This window comes from Mesoplodon densirostris, chromosome 16, assembly GCF_025265405.1.
Source record: "Mesoplodon densirostris isolate mMesDen1 chromosome 16, mMesDen1 primary haplotype, whole genome shotgun sequence".
Taxonomy (NCBI): domain Eukaryota; kingdom Metazoa; phylum Chordata; class Mammalia; order Artiodactyla; family Ziphiidae; genus Mesoplodon; species Mesoplodon densirostris.
The window spans coordinates 56,588,739-56,612,089 of record NC_082676.1 but is presented as its reverse complement, the minus strand read 5'-3'; the positions used below and the strand labels follow the sequence as shown (position 1 = coordinate 56,612,089).

At 42.6% G+C, this 23,351-nt stretch overlaps 1 protein-coding gene across 2 annotated transcripts in view; it reads right to left on the bottom strand.

Annotated features, from left to right (window-relative positions):
• Window positions 1-5,278: 5,278 nt before the first annotated feature.
• Window positions 5,279-23,351, bottom strand: part of CPPED1 (calcineurin like phosphoesterase domain containing 1) — a 120,178-nt gene continuing 102,105 nt past the window's right edge. For both annotated transcript variants that reach the window (XM_060120622.1, XM_060120624.1), the window contains one exon: window positions 5,279-7,542. In XM_060120622.1, the coding sequence (XP_059976605.1) occupies window positions 7,313-7,542 (230 nt within the window). In that variant the 3' untranslated portion in view covers window positions 5,279-7,312. The remainder of the gene's footprint in view (window positions 7,543-23,351) is intronic.

Genomic DNA, 23,351 nt, shown 5'->3' with positions numbered 1-23,351 from the left:
TGCCTACCAGTTTCTTAGCGATGTCTTTTGAAGAGCAGAATCTTTTATAAATAAAGTCCAATTTGGCAATATTTTGTTTTATGGCTCATGTTTTCTGTTTGCTGAGCAGCTGGAATTTGTAAACTTTTGTCTTTTACCAAGTATGGGAAGTTGTTGGCTTTAGTTTCTCCACATAATTTTCTGCTCCATGATTCCTTTCTTTTGGGGGACTCATACTAGCTGTATATTAGACATTTTGACATTGTCCCACAGGCTCCTGAGGCTTAATTTTTTTCCAACCCTTTTTCTCTTTCTCTTTAAACTGGATGGTGTCTATTCATCTATCTTCATGTTCACCCATCCCCACTGTGATATTAAGCCCATCAAGGGAATTTTTCAATTTCAGATATTGTATTTTTTCAGTTCTGAAATTTCCATTTGATTGTTATTATTATTATTATTATTATTATTTCGCGGTACGCAGGCCTCTCACTGTTGTGGTCTCTCCCGTTGTGGAGCACAGGCTCCGGATGCGCAGGCTCAGTGGCCATGGCTCACGGGCCCAGCCGCTCCGCCGCATGTGGGATCTTCCCGGACCGGGGCACGAACCCATGTCCCCTGCATCGGCAGGCGGACTCTCAACCACTGCGCCACCAGGGAAGCCCATCCATTTGATTATTTTTATACATTCTATTTCTCATGTGAGATATCCTTTATATCAATTCATTTAAAGCATTTTTTAAACTTTATTTCATTGAGCATTGTTATCATAGCTGCTTTACTACCCTAGTGTGATAATTCCAACATCTGGGGTATCCTGAGGTTGACTGTCTTTTCCTTTGTGAGTGAATCAAATTTTCTTGTTTTTGTTTTTTTGTACATCAAGTGATTTGGATTGTATCCTGGGAATCGTGCATGTCATATTGTGGAGAATTGGAATTCCCCTGTTATATTCCCCTGAATGTTGAGGTTTTTGCTTTAGCAGGAAGTTAACTTGATTACTTAAGTTGTAAGTTCTCTGTTGTTTGCCTTAAGCAGTAGTTCAAATCTCAGTTCAGTTCTTTAAGCTCTTGCTGCTCTATCCTGCTCATGTATACTTAGAGGTAAGCCAGAGATTTGTGTGAAGTTCACATAGAAAATCAGGGGATTTCCATTCCCACCTCTCTGGGATTCCTCACTCTCCAGTGACCTGGGCTTCTTCCCTGGCTTCTCTGGGCAAAGAGATGGTGGGTTTTGGGGAAACACTTTATCCATCCCAGTTGTGTTGCTCTACTACTGTGGTTTGCTTTCAGGACAAAGTGGAACAGGGAGAGGGGAAGTTTTGAGCTCCTGGTTTTTGTTCACTCTCCAAATCACCAGGTAGGTTTTTTGAGTCTATAGTTATCTGCAGCAGTGCTGGTCTGCAGGGGAAAAGCACTCAGCTCCGAGTGGAGCCCATTCCTTTTTCTGTTTATTCAGTGTGCACCAGGCTGAACTTTTCAGAAAGATTCCCCTTCACTCCTTCCGTGGCTTCCATCTTTCTCTTCTCGTGCTGAAACGATGATGTTCCCTAAAGGTCTATTTTAAGGCTCTGTCCTTAGGTCTCCTCCAGTGCTGCTAAATTTTCTCAGGAATCTCATTCATTCACATAGTCTCTCTGGGTATCACTTCCAAGGTGTATTTTTCACTTCTGAGTCCCACACTTGTATTTCCAGCCATCTCCTTTATATATTCCCATATAACCTTTAGTCTGAAATCAGTCCCTTCTCTGGGCTCACCTGCTTTGGTTACTGGCACAGCATTCATTCAGTGAGCAGGGCTTAGAATTACTAAGAGTCAAGAACACTTCTCTCTTTATCCCCCATTTCTTCACTGTGAGTGGAGAACCAAAGATAACACTGATGCTGTTATTTACTGACCTGTTGACGATACCTAACTTTGAGGACGATTCCCAAAGAACTACCACAAGGCTGAGGAATGTGGCCTCTTTCCCTTCCCTGTATTGTGTTAATGTTGATAATTAGTATTGCTATCTGTCTTTACTTATTTATTCCACGTTCATGGAATAAGTATTCATTGAGCAGCTCCTCTGTCCCAGGCAGGGTTCTAGGCATTGGGAAGAATGGCTGATGAGACAGACAAGGTCCCTGCTGTTCCGAAGCTTGCATTCAGGGATGTGTGTGTGTGGGGGGGATATAAAGATCATGAAAAACAAGCAAATTTCTTAGTGACGTGCTATGAAGAAAGTAAACAGGGGAGTGGGGAGGTGATGCCTGGGGCTGAGGAACATAACCACAGACAGGTGGGGAAGGAAGGATACTCTGAGGACTTCTGAGCTGAGGTCAAAATGATAGGAAGCCAATTCCCATCAGAGGAAACAGCAAGTGCACAGGGCAGTGGGACGGTCAGCAAGGGCAGGGGGGCAGAGCCGACGCTGAGAGGTAGGGGAGGGGCCGGGGCAGAGTGGGAGGGGCCTGGGAGGTCGTAGGCAGGAGTCTGGACTTTGTTCTAAGTGAGATGCAAAGCCCCTTTAATGAAGAAAATTACTTTTTAAAGACAAATATCAGAACAGAGTAATAAAAGGTAACTTGTGAATATTCACACTCAATGCAATTTATTTACATAGGTTTTTTACTTACATTGTTGTTTTAGGTGTGATCTAAAGAAAAAAACCAATCTGTATATATTTGTATGTGTATGTGTATAGTCACTAACGTTAAAATAAAGGAAATAAAATCCATTGAAGGAAAAAGATAATTTAGTCAGTAAAATGTTTTCTAGAAAGATGCTAGAAATCATTTATTATTCCAAGAAAAAAATCCTCCATTGTGCCTATATGTAAATATACCTAAGAGCTCTCCAATGGTTGTAAGACAGTATTTTATGAAGTTATTAAAAAAAATATTACCTGTCAAGTACTATCTCTTGCGTGTGCAACCAAAACTGCTAAGGTTATCTGAACAAGAAATCCCTGGTGTCTATTACAGAGAGCTTTTAATAGAACTTGCCTTGACAATTTATTCCTAAATCTTTTTTCCCTTTAGCTCAGTACTATATTGCTACTTAATTTCATGACTGCACAAAACTGTTTTAGACACTATTTGGGGAATAAGTATTAAGAGTTCAAGTAAATGCAAATGATGTTTTTGCTACCTTTTCTCAAAAGATTTCACATTAGAAGACAGACTATAATATTAAACTGTATTATGTGTATATAGATTCTACAGTTATATGTAACTCAGTATCTTTTGCAGGTACATAAGGTAAATGGTTCTAGTGTTTTTTTGTTTATTTTTTATAGTGCTGCTATGAACATAGGGGTGCATGTACCTTTTTTGTTTTTAATAGATCTTTACTGGAGTGTAATTGTTTCACTATACTGTGTTAGTTTCTGTTGCACAAGGCTAATCAGCCATATGCATACACATGTTCCCATAACCCCTCCCTTTTGAGCCTCCCTCCCATCCTCCCTATCCCACCCCTCTAGGTCATCGCAAAGCACCGAGCGGATCTCCCTGTGCTATGCTGCTGCTTCCCACCAGCCAACTATTTTACATTGGGTAGTGCATGTATGTCGATGCTACTCTCACTTTGCCCCAGCTTCGCCCTCCCACCCCACGTCCTCAAGTCCATTTTCTATGTCTACCTCCTTATTCCTTCCCTGCAACTATGTTCATCAGTACCTTTTTTTTCTTTTTTTAGATTCCATATATATATATGCTTTTAATAGAACTGTTAGCATATGGTATTTGTTTTTCTCTTTCTGACTTACTTCACTCGGTATGACAGACTCTAGGTCCAGCCACCTCACTACAAGTAACTCAGTTTCGTTTCTTTTTATGGCTGAGTAATATTCCATTGTATATATGTGCCACATCTTCTTTATCCATTCATCTGTTGATGGACACTTAGGTTGTTTCCATGTCCTGGCTATTGTAAATAGAGCTGCAGTGAACATTGTGGTACATGTCTCTATTTGAACTATGGTTTTCTCAGGGTATATGCCCAGTAGTGGGATTGCTGGGTCATATGGTAGTTCTATTTTTAGTTTTTTAAGGAACCTCCATACTGTAATTTTTATTGGAGTATAGTTGATTTAGAATGTTGTGTTCGTTTCTGTACAGCAAAGTGACTCAGTTATATGTATACATATATCCACTCTTTTTTAGATACTTTTCCCAGTCCTAGTGTCATTAGTCAGGCTTAAAACTAGTGTTTGCCTCAAAACCCTCTATTAGGGACTAACTAGCAATGCTGAAAAATCAAGATATTATGAAATGTTCTGTTTGTTAGTGCCATGAAGTTTACTACATTTTTCCCCCCTGTTCTCCAACTTGAGGGGAAACATGACTGAAGACTTGAGATAAACTTATTTATTGTAAAAACCAAATGCAGTTAGATGATCATCTCCCCACCTGCTATCCACAAACCCACCCTTGAGTCCTGACAGTCCAGTTCTAGATCACTTTAAATAAGCTTCCTCCCTTAGCAGCCCCTTATTTTTTTCCCAATTAACATGATTAATTTGGGGCTTCCCTGGTGGCGCAGTGGTTGAGAGTCCGCCTGCCGATGCAGGGTACTTGGGTTCGTACCCTGGTCCGGGAAGATCCCACATGCCACGGAGCAGCTGGGCCCGTGAGCCATGGCCACTGAGCCTGCGCGTCCGGAGCATGTGCTCCGCAACGGGAGAGGCCACAGCAGTGAGAGGCCCGCGTACCGCAAAAAAAAAAAAAAAAAAAAAAAGATTAATTGGAGGCGGAGGAGCATTAGGTGGCCCTCTCTGCCCTGAGAGAGATGCTGGCTTCCTATCCGCTGGGGTGAAAACTATAAACAAGGAAGGAAGCTTCATCTGATGCAGTGTTTACTGTTGTGGCCAGAGCTGTGTCCTGTGGCCCATTATGGTTCAATTCAGCTTTTCAATCTCCTCCAGTGAAAATTCTCTGCCTGGAACGACCTGCTCCTTGGACAGGCTTTTGCCACCCTGAACCTGCTGTCAGAAAAGGGGCTTCTGGGCCTTGCCTAGGCTTTACAAACGCTGGGATGAAGTCCTAGGGCCTCCAGCTAACTGGGTGCCGTGTTGCCAAGAGTGGGTACAAACGTGTCACCTGTGAAAAACATTTTCCGGGAAAGAAGATAATGTCAGGGAGCGTGGGCTCAACAGCTGGACCGCTCGCATCTCAACCCTTCGCTCCCCTGCGATGAGATGAGTGACCTTGGCAAAGCGGCCCCACCTCTCACCTTTTAAGCCAAAGGACTTAAAACAGTACTTAGCACCTAATAAACATTCGAAACCATAGCACTTATGATCATGGTGTGTTTTATTGTTTATCCCAGTATAAGGCACTTTTTAAAAAAGTCTTTTTTTTTTTTTAAAGAAAAAGGAATCGTAAGTGAACGCATTGGTAATTATTATCAGAATGATACACTATCATTTCCTAACTGCTTTCTGAACCTATCACCATTGGGGAATACTGCTGTTTGGTTACTTTAAAAATGGTGAGAATTTCATAGAATTCCCTGTTTGTAGCACATTCTTGCTGTGTTTTGAATCAATTATCTTCCTTATTAGGTTTTTGGAGAAGGAGATTTAGAAGTTTCATTTCAATTACTTTTAATTATTTCCATATCCTTCCCCAAACCCAAGTGCCACAGTCTAGAGCATTTTGCACAGGTGACATGACAAAGAGAGCTCCAGTCCGTGGTGATTACTCTCTCCCCGTTTCCCCCAGTAGACCCACATCTGTACTGATGATCCTGGTTCACGTTCCTCATGTCCGATTCTGAAGTTACCACATCCCAGGCCTCAAATGCATGGTTTATTCGTTACGCCTCTGACTGAATTCCCCTTCTTGATCTCTTCTATCCCCATCTGTTGTAAAGAAAGACGAATGCGAAGCAAGAATGCAGCAGAACTCTAAAACAGGAGCATTCTAATTTTGAAATTTTTTAATTTCTTGCCACGTAACAATGAGCTATGGTGTGTCACCGATCTGTAGTAAAATTAACTTGTCTTTTGTTCCTTATGAATGTATATATCCAGTTATCTTTCTATTTAATTTCACATGGTTTTCTTACATTGACTAAAACTTTTTAACATGAAAGTCTTTTAATTTAATGGATTTTGCAGTTCATTTGCAACCAGTTTTTTGGTTTTTTGTTTTGTTTTGTTAGGATGACTGAATGCTACTGCATAACGCTGTGAAGTTTTCCTGGCAGGATGGCGAGTACCCAGGCTCCCTGTCCACCAGGATGACTGCTAGAAAAGGCGACATGGATAAAATTATGCAGTGGTCAGGAGCCGCAGAGAAGCAGCAGCAAGGTAGATTAAAGAAAGACAATGCTGATTTTAACCCATCCACGCTCCTTGGTCAAGGGATCCTGCACCAGCGCATTTAATCAAAATTGGTGCCAATTTAGATAACATGGCTGAAAGCACTGTTTCTGCCCCCCAGGAATTTCTGCTTGGTTTCTGAAGAACTCTGCATCAAGTCCCATGTTTCCTGTCAAAGTAGACAGAGCTAAGAGTCTCATAAATGGAGGATGATTCCGATCACACGAGAACATCCACCTGCGGAGGGAGTTACTTGCAGCAGCGAATGCGAACGTGAGTGAATCAGACGTGCTGCCCATGACTGCAGAGGCGGCCTTTTAGGGCTTCAGTTCTAGTCTCCAGGATGAGGTTTTTGAATATGGACGATTTATGTGCAAAGGTGACTTTTCTAGCCACCATGAAGGTAAACTTGAGCTTTGACTTGTATCCGCTTCCTCATCGGCCATAACAGATGTCCCAGACTTTAATAGTAAATGTTGGCTACTCAGCTCCTCAGCCAGATGAGTCTCTGGCTCTGGTAACAGGACACAATTACTTGTTTTGTTAGGAAGGGAAGGAGATGATCTTTGTTTTGCCTAGCATTTTGGGAGCTGTGACCACGGTTTACTATAATCAGATGAATTTTGTTCAAAGAATCATCAGAGATGACACTTGGATATCAGGGTGTGACTGAGATTGATAGGTTGACATTTACCATATGATGCCAGAAAACCATCTAATTCAGAGCAGAGTTGAGAAACACATCATTAGGAGAACTTATTCAATCACCCATGCAGAGAGATTCTAATAATATCATTTATTCTTTCATTCCCAGGCTCCTCTCCTCTGTTTTGCATAGGGAGGACAGTTCTATTTTAAATACCATTTACAATAGGACCTAGCTCTCTGATTTAAGCAAAAGGACATAAATTCACAAATCTGCCTGGTATATTTTTTATTTCAATAAGGGGTGGTGTGCAGCTGCTGTTTCTTCCAAAATGAAAAAATAGTAGAAGTGAAAAGTGAATAAATCATAATCGGCAATCATTTTTTCTTCAACAAATCCATCAGATCGTCTTCTATTCCCTTCTCACTCAGCTCATCTAAACTGTAGTATCGATGGACGATTTTCTCAGCGGTGACCACCACGACTCGGAGCCCATGGGTGTCTTTGCCCAGCTGGCATCCGATGGCAGATGATACCACCATGTCGAGGTCCTGGTAGGTGCCCCCGGCATTTCTGTGGTAGTGGCCTGAGAACACAGCTTTGATACCTGCAGGGAAGGGAAAAAACATTAGGGGGCCAAGGATTTCCATTTAGATAACTTGGGGGCTCCAGTGGTTTCTTCTGTGAACAACACATATTATTATAGTAAATGCATAATATTATTCAGCATATGATAAATAAGAAGGCAGCATATGTGACATCCAGAATCTTTTCAAGGATAACTCATATATATATAATACATTATTAACCTGTTTCTTGTAACTCATACAGGAAAGTACTAGGGGACAAGGAGAGAAGGGAGAAAAGGTGAATGACTTTGGGAGAGATGAAGGAAATATTTTGAGGCCTATATAAACAGCCATAGAGTAGAAGGTACATGTCTATGAAAAATAATGTTTATCAGAAATATAGATCAATGGATCAGGATAGAAAGCCCAGAGATAAACCCACACACATATGGTCACCTTATCTTTGATAAAGGAGGCAAGAATATACAATGGAGAAAAGACAGCCTCTTCAATAAGTGGTGCTGGGAAAACTGGACAGCTACATGTAAAAGAATGAAATTAGAACACTCCCTAACACCATACACAAAAATAAACTCAAAATGGATTAAAGACCTAAATGTAAGGCCAGACACTATCAAACTCTTAGAGGAAAACATAGGCAGAACACTCTATGACATAAATCACAGCAAGATCCTTTTGGACTCACCTCCTAGAGGAATGGAAATTAAAACAAAAATAAACAAATGGGACTTAATGAAACGTAAAAGCTTTTTGCACAGCAAAGGAAACCATAAACAAGACCAAAAGACAACCCTCAGAATGGGAGAAAATATTTGCAAATGAAGCAACTGACAAAGGATTAATCTCCAAAATATACAAGCAGCTCAATATCAAAACAACAAACAACCCAATCCAAAAATGGGCAGAAGACCTAAATAGACATTTCTCCAGAGCATATATACAGATTGCCAACAAACACATGAAAGGATGCTCAACATCACTAATCATTAGAGAAATGCAAATCAAAAGTACAATGAGGTATCACCTCACACCAGTCAGAATGGCCATCATCAAAAAGTCTACAAATAATAAATGCTGGAGAGGGTGTGGAGAAAAGGGAACTCGCTTGCACTGTTGGTGGGAATGTAAACTTATACAGCCACTATGGAGAACAGTATGGAGGTTCCTTAAAAAACTACAAATAGAACTACCATATGACCCAGCAATCCCACTGCTGGGCATATACCTGAAGAAAACCATAATTCAAAGAGTCATGTACCATAATGTTCATTGCAGCTCTATTTACAATAGTCAGGGCATGGAAGCAAACTATGTGTCCATCGACAGATGAATGGATAAAAGAAGATGTGGCACATATATACAATGGAATATTACTCAGCCATAAAAAGAAATGAAATTGAGTTATTTGTAGTGAGGCAGATGGACCTAGAGTCTGTCATACAGAGGGAAGTAAGTCAGAAAGAGAAAAACAAATACCGTATGCTAACACATATATATGGAATCTAAAAAAGAAAAAAAAAAGGTTCTGAAGAACCTAGGGGCAGGACAGGAATAAAGACGCAGACATAGAGAATGGACTTGAGGACACGGGGAGGGGGAAGGGTAAGCTGGGACGAAGTGAGAGAGTGGTATGGACATATATACACTACCAAATGTAAAACTGATAGCTAGTGGGAAGCAGCCGTATAGCACAGGGAGATCAGCTCGCTGCTTTGTGACCACCTAGAGAGGTGGGTTAGGGAGGGTGGGAGGGAGACGCAAGAGGAAGGGGATATGGGGATACATGTATACGTATAGCTGATTTACTCTGTGATACAGCAGAAACTAACACACCATTGTGAAGCAATTATACTCCAATAAAGATGTTAAAAAAATAAATAAAATAAAGGAATAGCTGGATGGAAGGAGAAAAAGGTTTGAAATAGGAGAAGGGATAAGGAGGTGGACTTGTCCCTCTCTTTTAAACAGATACTTTTTACTCATTAATTCCTTCATATTTCTCAGGAATCTCTGAGTCCAGGAGCCAAAGATAGGGCCAGTGAAATAACAAAACGTGAAGACATGTATGCAGCAAGGAGAAGGTACACGTTCCACAGCACGAGAGAACAAGCTATTTACAAGCACTCCTTCAAATCTCTATAATTGACACCCAATTCAAATTCCCACTGTTATTCATTGTTCATAGGGTACAGCTTTATTTTGGAAGGTGCAGTGTTCTCATTGTGAAAATGGAGATGGGATTTAATAGGTAACATCTTCTCTGTTTTAAATGTCCTTCTGGTATTCTGTATGTGTAAAGCTGTTCTTACCCCCAGCCAGGAGTCCCGACTCTAGGAAAAGCTGTTTTAACTTATCATTGGTTGCTTAGTGTGGCAGAGATCAGCCACCCAGGACTGGACTTGCTGGTTAGCCAACAGGCATCTAAAGGACTTTTGGTGTATCTTATTCATCTTAGGATGTGAAACGTACACCTCAAAGAATTTTTAAAAGCGTAAATCATATACTATGGTATATGTAATCATTTGTTGTCTAGCATCAAGATTACTGACAGCTATATTAAAATCTTTTTGAAAAAAAATAATAATGTTTATGGAGTTCTAATCAAGATAGCACAGCATGGTCAACATTTAATGTACCTCCTCCTCTCCAAACTTAGATCTATGATGGATAAAATATAAAAAAAAAACCCCAAAGGACAGAGATAGCTTCAATACCAAAATAAATAGCTCTGTGGACCAGAAAAAAAGCAGGAAGGCAGGGTAATGAGTGGGAGTTGAGCTCTTACAAGATAATCAAGATTGAAAACACTTTCTCTGAGATGAGGCAATAAAGGCTGGCTCCCGGCTGGAAACAGGAGTGGTGTTAATACCTCCGTTTAAGGAAGGAGACTGAAGGAAACCACCACTTCCCTGTTACAGGGTGGTGGTGGGCTGGCACACCCTGGTACAAGCACTCCAGAAAAAAAAAAAAAGGACCTGATTTGTAATGTTTACTCATTTCCATGGAGTTAACATTCTCATGATGGCCGATTTCAAATGACCAACGTGATGTCACTGAACCAGAGTGGTCAAGAGATGCCCAGGGGCTTCCTTGGTGGCGCAGTGGTTGAGAGTCCACCTGTCGATGCAGGGGACACGGGTTCGTGCCCTGGTCCGGGAAGATCCCACATGAACGGCTGGGCCTGTGAGCCATGGCCGCTGAGCCTGCGCGTCCCGAGTCTGTGCTCCGCAACGAGAGAGGCCACAACAGTGAGAGGCCCGCATACCGCAAAAAAAAAAAAAAAGAGATGCCCAGGAGCACACCCACCACCACGGAGTGTTCCCAACACACCTTCGAGAGCTGTACGCAGCCAAAGAGCAGGGGTGAGAATAATACGGAGCAAGATAATTAGAAAATGGTTAAGTGTCGAGTATGAGTATTTATTACCTTTGCTTCTTAATATAATTTACTTAATGATGAGTTTGTATAATTAAATTCTAACAGTGGCTGTTTAACAACCAACTCACACAATTCTCTAACATTTAATCATTGGTTTTCATGTGTTGGTAGGAGCTGTCTCCAGCACAGCACTGGGTGAAGGCTTATAGCAACCCACGGGTCTAGGGAGGAAGGACAGACACAGGTTCAAGTCAAGGAAGCGAAACATGGTTTCGCAGGATGACTGGGGGGCCAGGACTCTTAAGCACTATCGTAAGGCCTGGTCCCCGATAGGGGCCGAAACCCCTGCACAGGGAGAAGTTGGTCAAGAGGAAAAGTGAGGGAAAAACCACCGCCTCCCTCGCTGCAAATACCTCTTACCCAAACTGAACCTGAAATTAAAAATTCCACCATCCGTGAAAATTTCACGCTAAGTAAGATAGTCTTCAAACTCTTCAATCGGGAATATGAATTCACTTCAGGGGAAATCAATGATATAAACTGTCTGAGAAATACTTAAAATAAATGTTTAGGATATCAAACGTACTCAGTAAAGGCCAAATATCCATTAAAAAGAACAAGATGTTGTGAAACGAAACGGGCATGAATTGAATGAGAACGGTTGGTAATGGAAATTTAGAAATGGTGGACATAAAAGATATGAATTAAAATTTTAAAACAAAACCCTCAATAAATGGGATAAATTCTAGACTAGACATGAATCAGACAGGGAATTAGTGAATGAAAAGGTAGAAATGTGGAGCTGAATCAGAAAACAACACAGACACCCAGACATAAGCAATAAGAATGAGAAGTTCAAAGAACCCAAAGGATGGGTTATTTGGAATTTTCCATAAAGGAGGAACATATGGGTCTTCAAATGAAAAGTACTAACTAGGATAAATAAACATCAATTCATACTGACATATGCCATGGTAAAATTATGGAGCATCAGAAAGAAAAGCCTTAAAAAGATACCATGGTGGGACTTCCCTGGTGGTGCAGTGGTTAAGAATCTGCCTGCCAATGCAGGGGACATGGGTTCGAGCCCTGGTCCGGGAGGATCCCACATGCCACGGAGCAGCTGGGCCCGTGAGCCACAACTGCTGAGCCTGCGCTCCAGAGCCCGCGAGCCACGGCTACTGAGCATGTGTGCCACGGGGGCTGAGCAGGTGTGCCACAACTGCTGAGGCCCATGCGCCTAGAGCCCGTGCTCCACAGCAGGAGAAGCCATGACAATGAGAAGCAAGCGCACTGCAATGAAGACCCAACACAGCCAAAAAAAAAAAAAAAAAAGATATCATGGCAAAAATACTATAAAGGAATGACAATTAGACAGGTAGCAGGCATCTCAGCCATAAAAGAATTAGGGAGTAATACCTTCAAAATGCTGAAGGCAAGTACTTATGAACCTCAAATTTTGTACCTAGCTAAACCATTATTCAAGTTTAAGGGCAGAACAGATACATGTTTGGACATATAAAGACTAAGAGTTTACCACTTCTCAAAACATTATGCCAAGTTAAAGAAGTCAGATGCAGAAGGCCACATATTGTATGACTCCATTTATAAGAAATGTCCCGAATGGGCAAATCCATAGCGAAAGAAAGTATATTAGTGGTTGCTGGGTGAAGAGGGGAAAGAGGGAGTGGGAATGACTGCTCATGAGCACAGGGTTTCTTTGAAGAATGGTAAAAATGGTCTGGAATTAGACAGTGGCCATGGTTGCACAGTCTTGTGAATATACTAAAGCCACTGAATTTTGGAGTAAATTGTATGGTATGTGAATTATACAGCTCAATAAAAAAATGTTTTTTTTTAAAACCCGTATGGGAAGGGGAGGAGGCTAGAATGATCCATGTGGTAATGGATTAGAGTTGGAGACATCAGTATGAACTTGTGTTTACCTTAACATGGAAACCCTGCTGACATCTGGAAATATATATAGATGTGTATGTACACAGGTTAGTAGAGAGACACACATTTCTTGCTCTGTCAGGTGCAAGTGCCTAGGAGTAAGGACACATACTAGCAGGGAGCACACCTAGCAGCCACATCTTGGTTTCTACTTCTATTCTCCAACAAAAGGAACTATGGATCCTTGGAGAAATGGGTGACTGTAAGACTGGGGCAGGAAATGTATTTAAAAAGCCACAAGTCTATACTAATACAAATAACTGATTGAATAAATGTGAGGAAAAGAGACTAACATACCATACAGAAGACTAACAGATAATTTATGTGGAAATTCCTCCTTTAAGGAGGTGGAGTTTAACTCCCTACGCCTTAGGTATGGGCTGTGCACAGTGACTTCCTTCAAAGAGTAAAGTATAAAGAGAGGTTTAAAAAAAAAAAAGTAACTTTACAGTGGAGAAACTGACATGTTGATGGTATGTACCTTGATATGACCGGGATTAAAACAGTAATTGACCTGTGTGATCTTCCTCCCTTAAACCCATAATTCTGGCATGAAAAAGACATCAGACAGATCCCAATAGACATTCTATAAAATACCTGACCAGTACTTCTCAAAACTGTAAAGGTCATCAAAAATAAGCAAAGTCTAAGAAATGGTCACAGTCAAGAGGCACCCACACCAATGGAATACTACTCAGCAATAAAAAGGAATCAACTATTGACACATGCCATGTCTTGAGTGGATATCAAGGAGATTAAGCTGATTTTAAAAAGCCAACTCGAAAGGTTCCATACAGTATGATTCCACTTACATAACATTCTTTTTTTTTTTTTTTTTTTGCGGTACGTGGGCCTCTCGCTGCTGTGGCCTCTCCCGTTGCTGAGCACAGGCTCCAGACGCGCAGGCTCAAGCGGCCATGGCTCACAGGCCCAGCTGCTCCGCGGCATGTGGGATCCTCCTGGACAGGGGCACGAACCCATGTCCCCTGCATTGGCAGGCGGACTCTCAACCACTGCACCACCAGGGAAGCCCCATAACATTCTTAAAGTGACAAAAATTATATAGTTGCTAGGAGTTAGGGACAGGGATGAAGGGGGCTGGGAGTGGGTGTGGCTACAGGAGGGACCCTCGTGGTGAGAGAACTGTTCTGCATTTGACAATGATTCAAAAAATGTATGAAGGAAATACGATCAAATTGTTTAACGCTTCTTGTTAGTAGGGTTCTGAGAGACTTTGAACAGAGCTCTGGAGACTATAGCCGCTCTCCAGCAGCGGGAACTGAGACCCACCTGCGGGCAGGTGTGGGCCTGCCAGCCCTGGACCACGGCTAGGGATGGAAAGGAAGGTGACCCAGGTTTCCCTGCTTAAAACAACCAAGGATGGAGAGAAACAGCTATTTCCATTGACTGTTATTAGGATGCAAACAGATACAACTCATTTCAGAGGGTAATTAGGTGCTATTAGGTTCTCACATTTTGCTGTGCATTCCTTGACCCAACAACACCATTTTCATATACATTTATCCTTCAGAGATACCCAGAGAAGAGCCCACAGATGTAGGCGTGTTGTGTCTGTGGGGACAAATATACAGTGCTCACAGAGGCACTGTTTGTAATATTCGTTTACGGGAGACTGGATAAATTATAGTATGTGTATTTAAAAAAAAAAAAAGAGGTTGATTTACATGTACCGGCACTGAAAGGCACCAAATATATTATTAAGTATGAACAGCAAGATGTAAAAAGAAGTGTTGTGTGATCCTGTTTTTGTAAAATAAAGATAACGCCCATATACGAGGGTGTGTGCTTGTGTTTGTACCCCCAGCTGAATGGGGGAGAAACAGACACTAAATTCACACAGGTGATTTCACCACCAGGGTGGTGGGGTGGGATCAGCAAGGGCGGGCATCACTTTCTATGTTTTTATTACTATAATGTTTGCAGTGATCATGCATTGATTTGGTGATCACAAACAAACATCAAGGTGACGTGGACCGGGAAAGAATGACAGGAGGGACGGAGGTGCTGCCACACCAGGGCCGGAGCTGTGTGGCTCAAAGCTGTGGCTGGAACCGCTGGGTTGGGTGTATCGCCATAAGTGGGGGAAGTGAACAGCTCCTGATCACTCAGGCTGGAGGGCCGTGGAAATGACTGCTTCCTCCACTGCCTTCCTGGGGTTTCCAAGCCTTACGGCCTGTGCCGTCAGACACCCAAACGGGAGAGTGTACGATTAGACCCACCCCAGGGAGCTGCTAACGGCCAGTCGGAACGCACTTAGTATCATTATTTTGCTAAATTAGGTTTATGAAATTTGGCTCTTTAGGCCTAATTCATAGTTGCAAAATGTACTATTCTGGAAGGAATGTTTGGCAATTTTGAAATTTGCTCGCATTAGCCGTAATTAGCTGTAAAAACTCATTTATGTTTAGATTTCATGCCATTATTTGTTGGCATTCGCAGAGACAGGAGTGTTAATGGGGACTGTGCAAGTGACCGGCAGACCTTTCAGAAGGGGTCTCGGTGGACGGTGGAGAGCTGGGCTTCTCTGCCATCAGCGTGTCCCATTCATTTCCTGACCCAGGTCCCCGGGGGCTCATCATTTACTGTTAATGTCCCAAGTCACAGAAATGTGACCAAATGAGGATTTTTAGATGAGCAAAGAAGCCTAAAGAGGACTAGAAATAAAGATGAAAGAGCTGTCAGCAAGCAGAGCTGTTGTGTTCAGAATCTTCTTGCTTCTGGTAAAAGAGATCCCCCCCTCCCCCCTGCCCAGTACAACGAGGAACCTGACATTTTGGAGTCCTGAACAGGAAATCAGGCAACGACCATGTGATAAATTTACAAAGGGATGGTCAGGCAGGAGGCTAAAGTCTGTCTCAAAGTAGGGACATATGAATGACTCTCCACTCTCCTGGGTTCTTGTGCAGAGTTCAAGGCTCTGAGATATTCCCAGTTGGCCCAGGGAAAAGCAAAACACAGGGATGAGACTCAGGTGGAAAGTGAGGGAGCCTCTTCTTGGGTTGGAACCGGAACCAGGAGCCTGGTATTTTGTAGGGGGAGTTTCTACTTCCCACCTCCTGGGAAGTCCAGGAGTTCTGAACCCCAGTCATGTCTCCTGATTCTGTCCCAAAGAAGGGCAAACACTGAGGCAGAGTGGGTCGAGGGTAGCAGCAGCAGGACCCTAAGGACTTTTTTTTTTTTTTTTTGCAATACGCGGGCCTCTCACTGCTGTGGACCCTCCCGTTGCGGAGCACAGGCTCCGGACGCGCAGGCTCAGAGGCCATGGCTCACGGGCCCAGCCACTCCACGGCATGTGGGATCCTCCTGGACTGGGGCACGAACCCGTGTCCCCTCCATCGGCAGGCGGACTCTCAACCACTGCGCCACCAGGGAAGCCCCCTAAGGACTTTTTATCCACCATCTCCTGAATCCTCCCAATGGACCTTTGTCCTAGGGACACAGGAGTCATCTCCATTTTACAGATGAGAAGACTAGGCACGGAGAAGTTAAGAAACCAAGGCAAAGTTACTCAGAAAACAGGGCAGCCAGGATCAGACCCATGGTACTCGGATGTAAGAGCTCAGGTTCTTGCAGACTCAGGTTCTGTCCTTTGGGACCTTGAGCAGGTTACAGACCTTTGTGAACCTCGACTCCCTCATTTGTAAGACAATAATAATACCTGTCTCATGGGTGGCAGAGAGGTTTGGATGACAGCTCGGATGCTGGCAACGTGTGCCCAGTAAACAGCAGGTGCTCATCATACCCCGAAGCTCCCCTGCTGGAGTGGGATGCAGACATGACCAGCTGGCCTTGCAACATTCAGGCCCTTGTCCGAGTTACAATCCTGCCACCAGGACTTGCAAGAAGTTTTACTTATGTTGGTTTTCTACTAGCTTTTTAAAAAATAATTAATTTTTCGCTGTGTTGGGTCTGCATTGCTGCACGCGGGTTTTCTCTAGTTGCGGCCAGCGGGGGCTACTTACTTCGTTGCTTACTTCGTGTGGGCTTCTCATTGCGGTGGCTTCTCTTGTGGAGCACGGGCTCTAGGCACACGGGCTTCAGTAGTTGTGACATGTGGACTCAGTAGTTGTGGCTTGCGGACTCAGTAGTTGTGGCTTGCAGGCTCTAGAATGCAGGCTCAGTAGTTGTGGCACACAGGCTTAGTTGCTCCGCGGCATGTGGGATCTTCCCGGACCAGGGCTCAAACCCGTGTCCCCTGTATTGGCAGGCGGATTCTTAACCACTGCGCCACAAGGGAAGTCCTCTACTAGCTTTTGATGGGGATGCATTGATTCACAACTCGATGGAGGTAAAGAATATATTAATAAATCATGGTTTTCCTGACGGGTGATTGATTTTAGTGGTGTTTTTAAGAGTTGTGCAGAATTTCCATTCAGACTGTTCATCAGTCATCTGTGGCCGACATGCCTCTATGGTGCCTTAATTGAGTTATCACGTATAGATTGTTTTTGAATTATGAACTGCTGTAAGGAGGTGACAAGCATCTCAAATTACCACCAAGAAAATCCGCAGCAGAGGTAGCCCCTGCATCAAGAGGACGCCGTCCGTGGCATTAGCTTCATATTTATTTCTCCACGGTATCAAGTCATAAAGATGCTATAAAAGCAATTTTTAAGCTGTCCTGATTCAAATTCATTTCAAATCAATCAGAGGATTGGGATACAATCTCCATATAATTTAATATTCTAATATCAGAAATGTGCCTCAAATCAACCAGGAAATCGGGATGCACCCGGTACAATTTTGGGATTAAAAACTGATGTCCTTAATGTCTTTAGTGTTACTTAGGCTTGGAAAGTGTGAACAGATTCTAATTGGGTAGTTTTTACTTTTATCCTGCCTGAGTATACACTTATGAAAATGCTTGGCATCTTTATATCGCCAGCTGTAACAGTGAAACTTGTGTCACAAATCATTAGTCACACTCAATTTATTCTGTCTCAGTGGTAAGGAAAAAAATGGGACTCATAAAAGAAACAAAGAAAAGGAAAATTTTAAAAAGGAAAAGGTTGGTGTGAACACACAGAAAGCAGGCATAAATAATCCCTCCTGCAGGTAAGGAATTTCCTCAGCAGGCAGCTAAGAGGCAGGCCTGGAGACGGTGATCCCTGCCGGCGGCCAGTGGCCTGGGATGGCTGTGAGGCAAAGGGGGAGAAGCAGATGTTTCTTAGGCAGGGCTGGAACATCAGCTGCTGATCCAATATCGGGGTTAAGGCCCACCTGACTCATTCAGTATGACATTCTTAATATTAAATTACGATTTTGAGTTGCCAATTTGGGAGTTCTAGATTCTAGTATAATCACGCTCAGAATTTTACTGGCAGGTATCCTTCCAGATGCCTAAGTGTTCATGGCCCATGGCTGCCAGGGACTGTGGAGAAAGGCAACAGCCTGCTCCCCGTTCTTCGGCTGAGGCAGGATGTTGTTTCTTCAGCCAATTTGAGGCAATAAACATTTGCAGAGCTCCCTCTCGGTGCCAGGTGTTGGTGGAGCCTGGCGGGTCACCCAGATCAACCATTCCTAGCAATCAAGAGCTTAAAGTCTGCAGCTGGGTAGTACTGTAAAGTACTTTCATAATAAAATGCAGAAAGTGAAAATAACACGGTTTAGCAGTGTTTTATTTACAGAATATCTGCTCTGAGCTGAGCACTTTGCATGTGCATCATCTCAGGCAAGCCTCATAAGGACCCCCACGAGGAAGATACTGTCCTCTTTTACAGATGATGGGATCAGGCACAGAGAGGTTAAGTAACTTGTCCAGGGTCACACAGCTAGGATTTGTTGCCTAGATCAGACTGACTCAGAAGTAGATGCTCTGTCTACCACCCTGGAGGTCCAAAGTGCCACGGATCACAGATGGTGCTGGGGCCCAGTAAGAAGACTTCCTGGAGAGGGTGGCTTTGACCTAAACACACCCTCAGCTTCTTCCAGTTCTTTGTTTGTGCCTCACCTGGGACTTGAAGGAGGGTCATGATTAGGGTAGTACTAACAATAACAAGCAGCAGCAGCAGCAGCAGCAGCATTACTTATGGAGTGCGCACTATCTGTCAGACATTGTGCTGAGCTACTTTACATGTTTTTAACTCACTGAATCCTCACAGTTTGCCTAAGAAGAAAGCACAGTTATTATCCCAGTTTTGCAGATGGGAAAACTGAGATGTAGAGACATTCAGTAGTTTGCCTAACTCAGCCTGTACCCAGGAATCTGGCCCCAGTCGACGCTCCTCACCAAAACACCTGGGTAGTGGAGGTAAAAGAAAGGCCCGTCAGGGAAGGCGCAACCATGAGCACAGGACAGGAGTCAGGTGAGTGCAGGAAGCAGCAGCAGCTAAACAACAACAACAACAACAACAACAACAACGGCTCCTGCTGACTGGCCACCTTCAGGCATTTCCTCTACAGCCTTTGGACTCCTCCCCAGACACGGCAGAACTTATCGTACTTCCCAGGGCAGTGGGTGGCAGCACCAGGGTTCCAAGTCAGATTCTGGCCCAGCTGGAGGGCCCGGGAGGCGTGGCCAGAGGCTAGACTCCGTCTGGCTGAAGTGGAAATGGACTTGAGACAAGTTCCAGCTGGGGTCGTGTCTTCCTCTTGTGGTGAGCAAAGCACTCCATCATGTTCAGTTCCAGCCTTTCGCTGATTCAAACCCTCCCATCCTCAAATTCCCATTAACTTGAGTGGGATCTTCAAGGCATTTTCATGGACCTCCTTTTGAGGATCACCTGTAACTTAATTGACCCGGGGTCTGCCAACCTTTTCCGTAAAGGGCCAGGTAGTAAATATTTTAGGCTATTCAGTCTCTGTCGCAACTACTCAACTCTGCCTTCCTTTGTGACCTGGAAGCAGCCGCAGAAGTGTGTGAACACGTGTGTGATCCAATAAAACCTTATTTACAAAACTAGGAGGAGGGCCACCCCCAGTAATGGGGGAAAAGCACACCGTCTTCAAAAATAAATTTGGGTGATCAAAGGTCAGTCACGATCTCTTGATTCTTCAAAAATTGGAAGCTGCTGTGCTTCTCCCAGATAAAGTAAACAACAAAGGACAAAGTAATTTGTAGTTTAGTTTATGAAACTATGGATGCCATTCCAACCAGAAGAGACAAGCATCTTTGCCCAAAAGAGAACACTGCTTTAAAGAACACAAAACTGGTCAATTATTCTATAAACAGGAGCACCTGTCCTGATGGTCAGAGACTTCTGTATCTACCTTAAACTAAGAGTGTTCACTCCTTCCATCTAAAAAAGTAATCGAGACCTGAAATATGGAAAAAATTGTTTGCTGACAATTTTTGCTTGAAATTAAGTAGCTAATGGACTTACAGAGTAAACAAATGTACCAATAAGGGAAACTATAAAATTTAACCAGCATACATTTTACACTCAATAAATATAAATTTACACTGTTGAATTAACCTCCTAGTTGTCTCTCACATATACAATATGATGTGGAAGGAGCTCTGAGGTGGCACTGGTCAAAAAGAAATGTAATGTGAGCCTCACGTGTAATTTTTGAATTTTCTAGCAGCTCCATTAAAAAAAGTAAAAAATAACAGGTGAAATTAATTTTAGTTATGTATTTTATTTAACCCAATGTATCTAAGATATTATCATTTCAGCATCTATTCAGTATATAAAATATTACTAATTTTACATCCTTACTTCCACACTAAGTTCTTGAAAATTCACTGTGCATTTTACACTTAGAGCCTATATTGAACAGTGTGGGGCAGATGTGGAAGTCCAATTCCAGCATTGGTACTTTTTAACTGAATGGCCTTAGTTTCATCATCTATAAAATGGGGATAATAACAGCTACTCTGCAAAGCTGCTATTGTGAGAAACAGCTCTGTTGTGCCTGGCACATAGTAGGCACCAAATGAATGAAAGCCATTATTATATTAATTAATTAAAGCACTGAATATTTCTTTAATAGAAGTTCTTAATTATGAATATCATACAAGGCACAAATACAAGGCACTTCTGCAGAGCAAAAATGATAACTACACCACATACACAAGTAGACAAAAAAGGCTGGCTCCAGGGTCATTAGTTTCCAAAGTTTACAAGGAGGCTGAACTGCTGGGTCAAAACACACCTGCCCCCTTTTGGGTACAGCTCAAAGTATAACTGAAGAGCCATAAACTGCATATTTGATCAGTTTTAACATATGTACACTCCTGGAAACCAAGATCAAGGTCATGAACGCATCCATCACTGCCAGTTTCCTGGTGCTCTTCTGGAGTCACTCCCTCCCTCCATCCCTGTCCCAGGCAACCACCAACTTGCTTTTTGTTTCTATAGATTAATTTGGATTTTATATAAATCACACAGTATGCACCTTTTGGGGGGGGTGGTTCTGGCGTCTTTCATCCAGCATACTTCTTAAAGATTTCATGAAAGAATCGTGGAAACATTAATTTTGAAAGATTCATCCATGTATCAATAGTTCATTTTTTCATTGCTGAGAACTATTCCATTGTACAGATAGCCCATAATTTGTTTACCCTTTCAACTGTTGATGGACACTGGAAGTTGTTTCCAGAACTGCCTCAGCACTTTTGATGAAAATCGATTAACCGTATAAATTTGGGTCTATTTCTGAACTCTCTTTTCTGTTCCACTGATCCATTTATCTTTTAATACCAAATGCCTAACAGTCTTGATCACTGTAGGTTCATAGTTAATCTTGAAATCAGATAGGATAGGTCTTTCAACTTTGTTCTTCTTTTTCAAAACTGTTCTGCTATTATAGGTACTTAGCATTTCCATAGAAATTTTAGAATCAGCTTGTGGACTTCTACCCAAAATAAAACTGCAGGAATTTTGATTGTTATTATGTTGACTCTATAGATCAATTTGGGGAAAATGGCATATTAACAAGTCTTCTGATCCATGAACGTGGTCTATCTTTTCATTTACTTAGGTCTTTAATTACTCTCTGTAATGTTTTATAATTTAGGGTAGAGAACTTAAGATATCTTTTGTTATTCCTAGGCATTTTATAGTTTTTGGTGCCATTGTAAATTGAATTATTTTTACAATTTCACTTGACAGTTGTTTGCTGCTAGTATATATTGTACATAATTGTATTAAGAATACAACTGATTTTTGTCTATTAAGTTTATGTCTGGGGACCTTGTTAAATTCATTTTTTAGTTCTAGTGATTGTTTTGTAGATTCCTATGATTTTCTAAGTAAACAATCATATCATCTGCAAACAGGGACAGCTTTACTTCTTCTTTTGAACCTTATGCTTTTTCTTGCTTTTTGTAATGGCTGGAACCTCCAATAAGATGTAAAACAGGAGTCCTGATCTTAGGGGAATCATTTAGTCTTTCATATTCCCATAGTTTAGGCTTTTGAAATAACTGTCAAATGATCCTTCAGAAAATGAACCAATTAAAATTCCCATCAAGGATGTGAGAGTTTGGTCACTGAGATTCCACTCCCTGCTTGATCTTTCACGGAAGAGCCTTGAAGAGGTTAAAAAGGGACCCTGCCCAGGACAACATACAGTACCTTTCTGTTTATCCAGAACTTCTGAGTAACTGCTGCTGTTATTTTATTATGCTGGATAATCCCTTTCATTTCACTCTTAACGAAGCCCATTCACACGATTTACTCTGGGGGACTCTAATGGTGTCCCCACTAGGCTCCTTCACAGGCTGGTGTGTCCGTCCGCCAGCTGCTGGGCAGGTTGGCTGCTAATGGCTCACAGCTGCCCTTCTCTGGAGACCTGAACGACTGAACCAAAGCCACCGCACGCAAGTGGTGACCTCCCCTTGAGGGCTGGGGGTGGGGGAGGGGCACAGCCCATGACCAAACAACAGGAGCGTGCAAAAGGCCAGCCCCCAAACCATACATCGTATGACTCCGTTTACATGACATGTCCAGAACAGGCACATCTACAGAGGCAGAAAGTAGATTTCTAGGGCAGGGAGGGAGGAAGGGGTTGGGGAGGAAATGAGGCAGTGACAGCTAATGGGATAGGCTTTCTTTATAGGGTCATGAAAATGTTTTAAGATTGACTCTGGTGATGGATGCACAACTCTGTGAATATACTAAAAACCACTGAACTGGACATCTTAAATAAGTGAAATTGTATGTTAATGGTATGGTATGTCAATAAAGCTGTCATGAAAAAAATAAAAGGAAAAAAGGGAATAATGACTATAATAGAAATAGCTATCATTTGCTGAAGATCTACTACAGGCCAAGCACCAGGAACAAGACCCATTATATGTATTAATTTGAACTCTTCAACATTCTCAAAGTACATTACTGTATATGGGGGATTGGGGAGTCCCCCCACCACCACTCAAGGTGGGACCACCTCTGGTGAGATCCCTGCTCTGGTGCTCCCGCTGGATCAGGCTGAAGTCTGGCTCCAGCTGAGCACATATCCTTCTTAGCTCTGTCGCCTGCCCTGTCCCGTTGTTACTTCCCTGTTCCCTCACATGTCCTCCAAT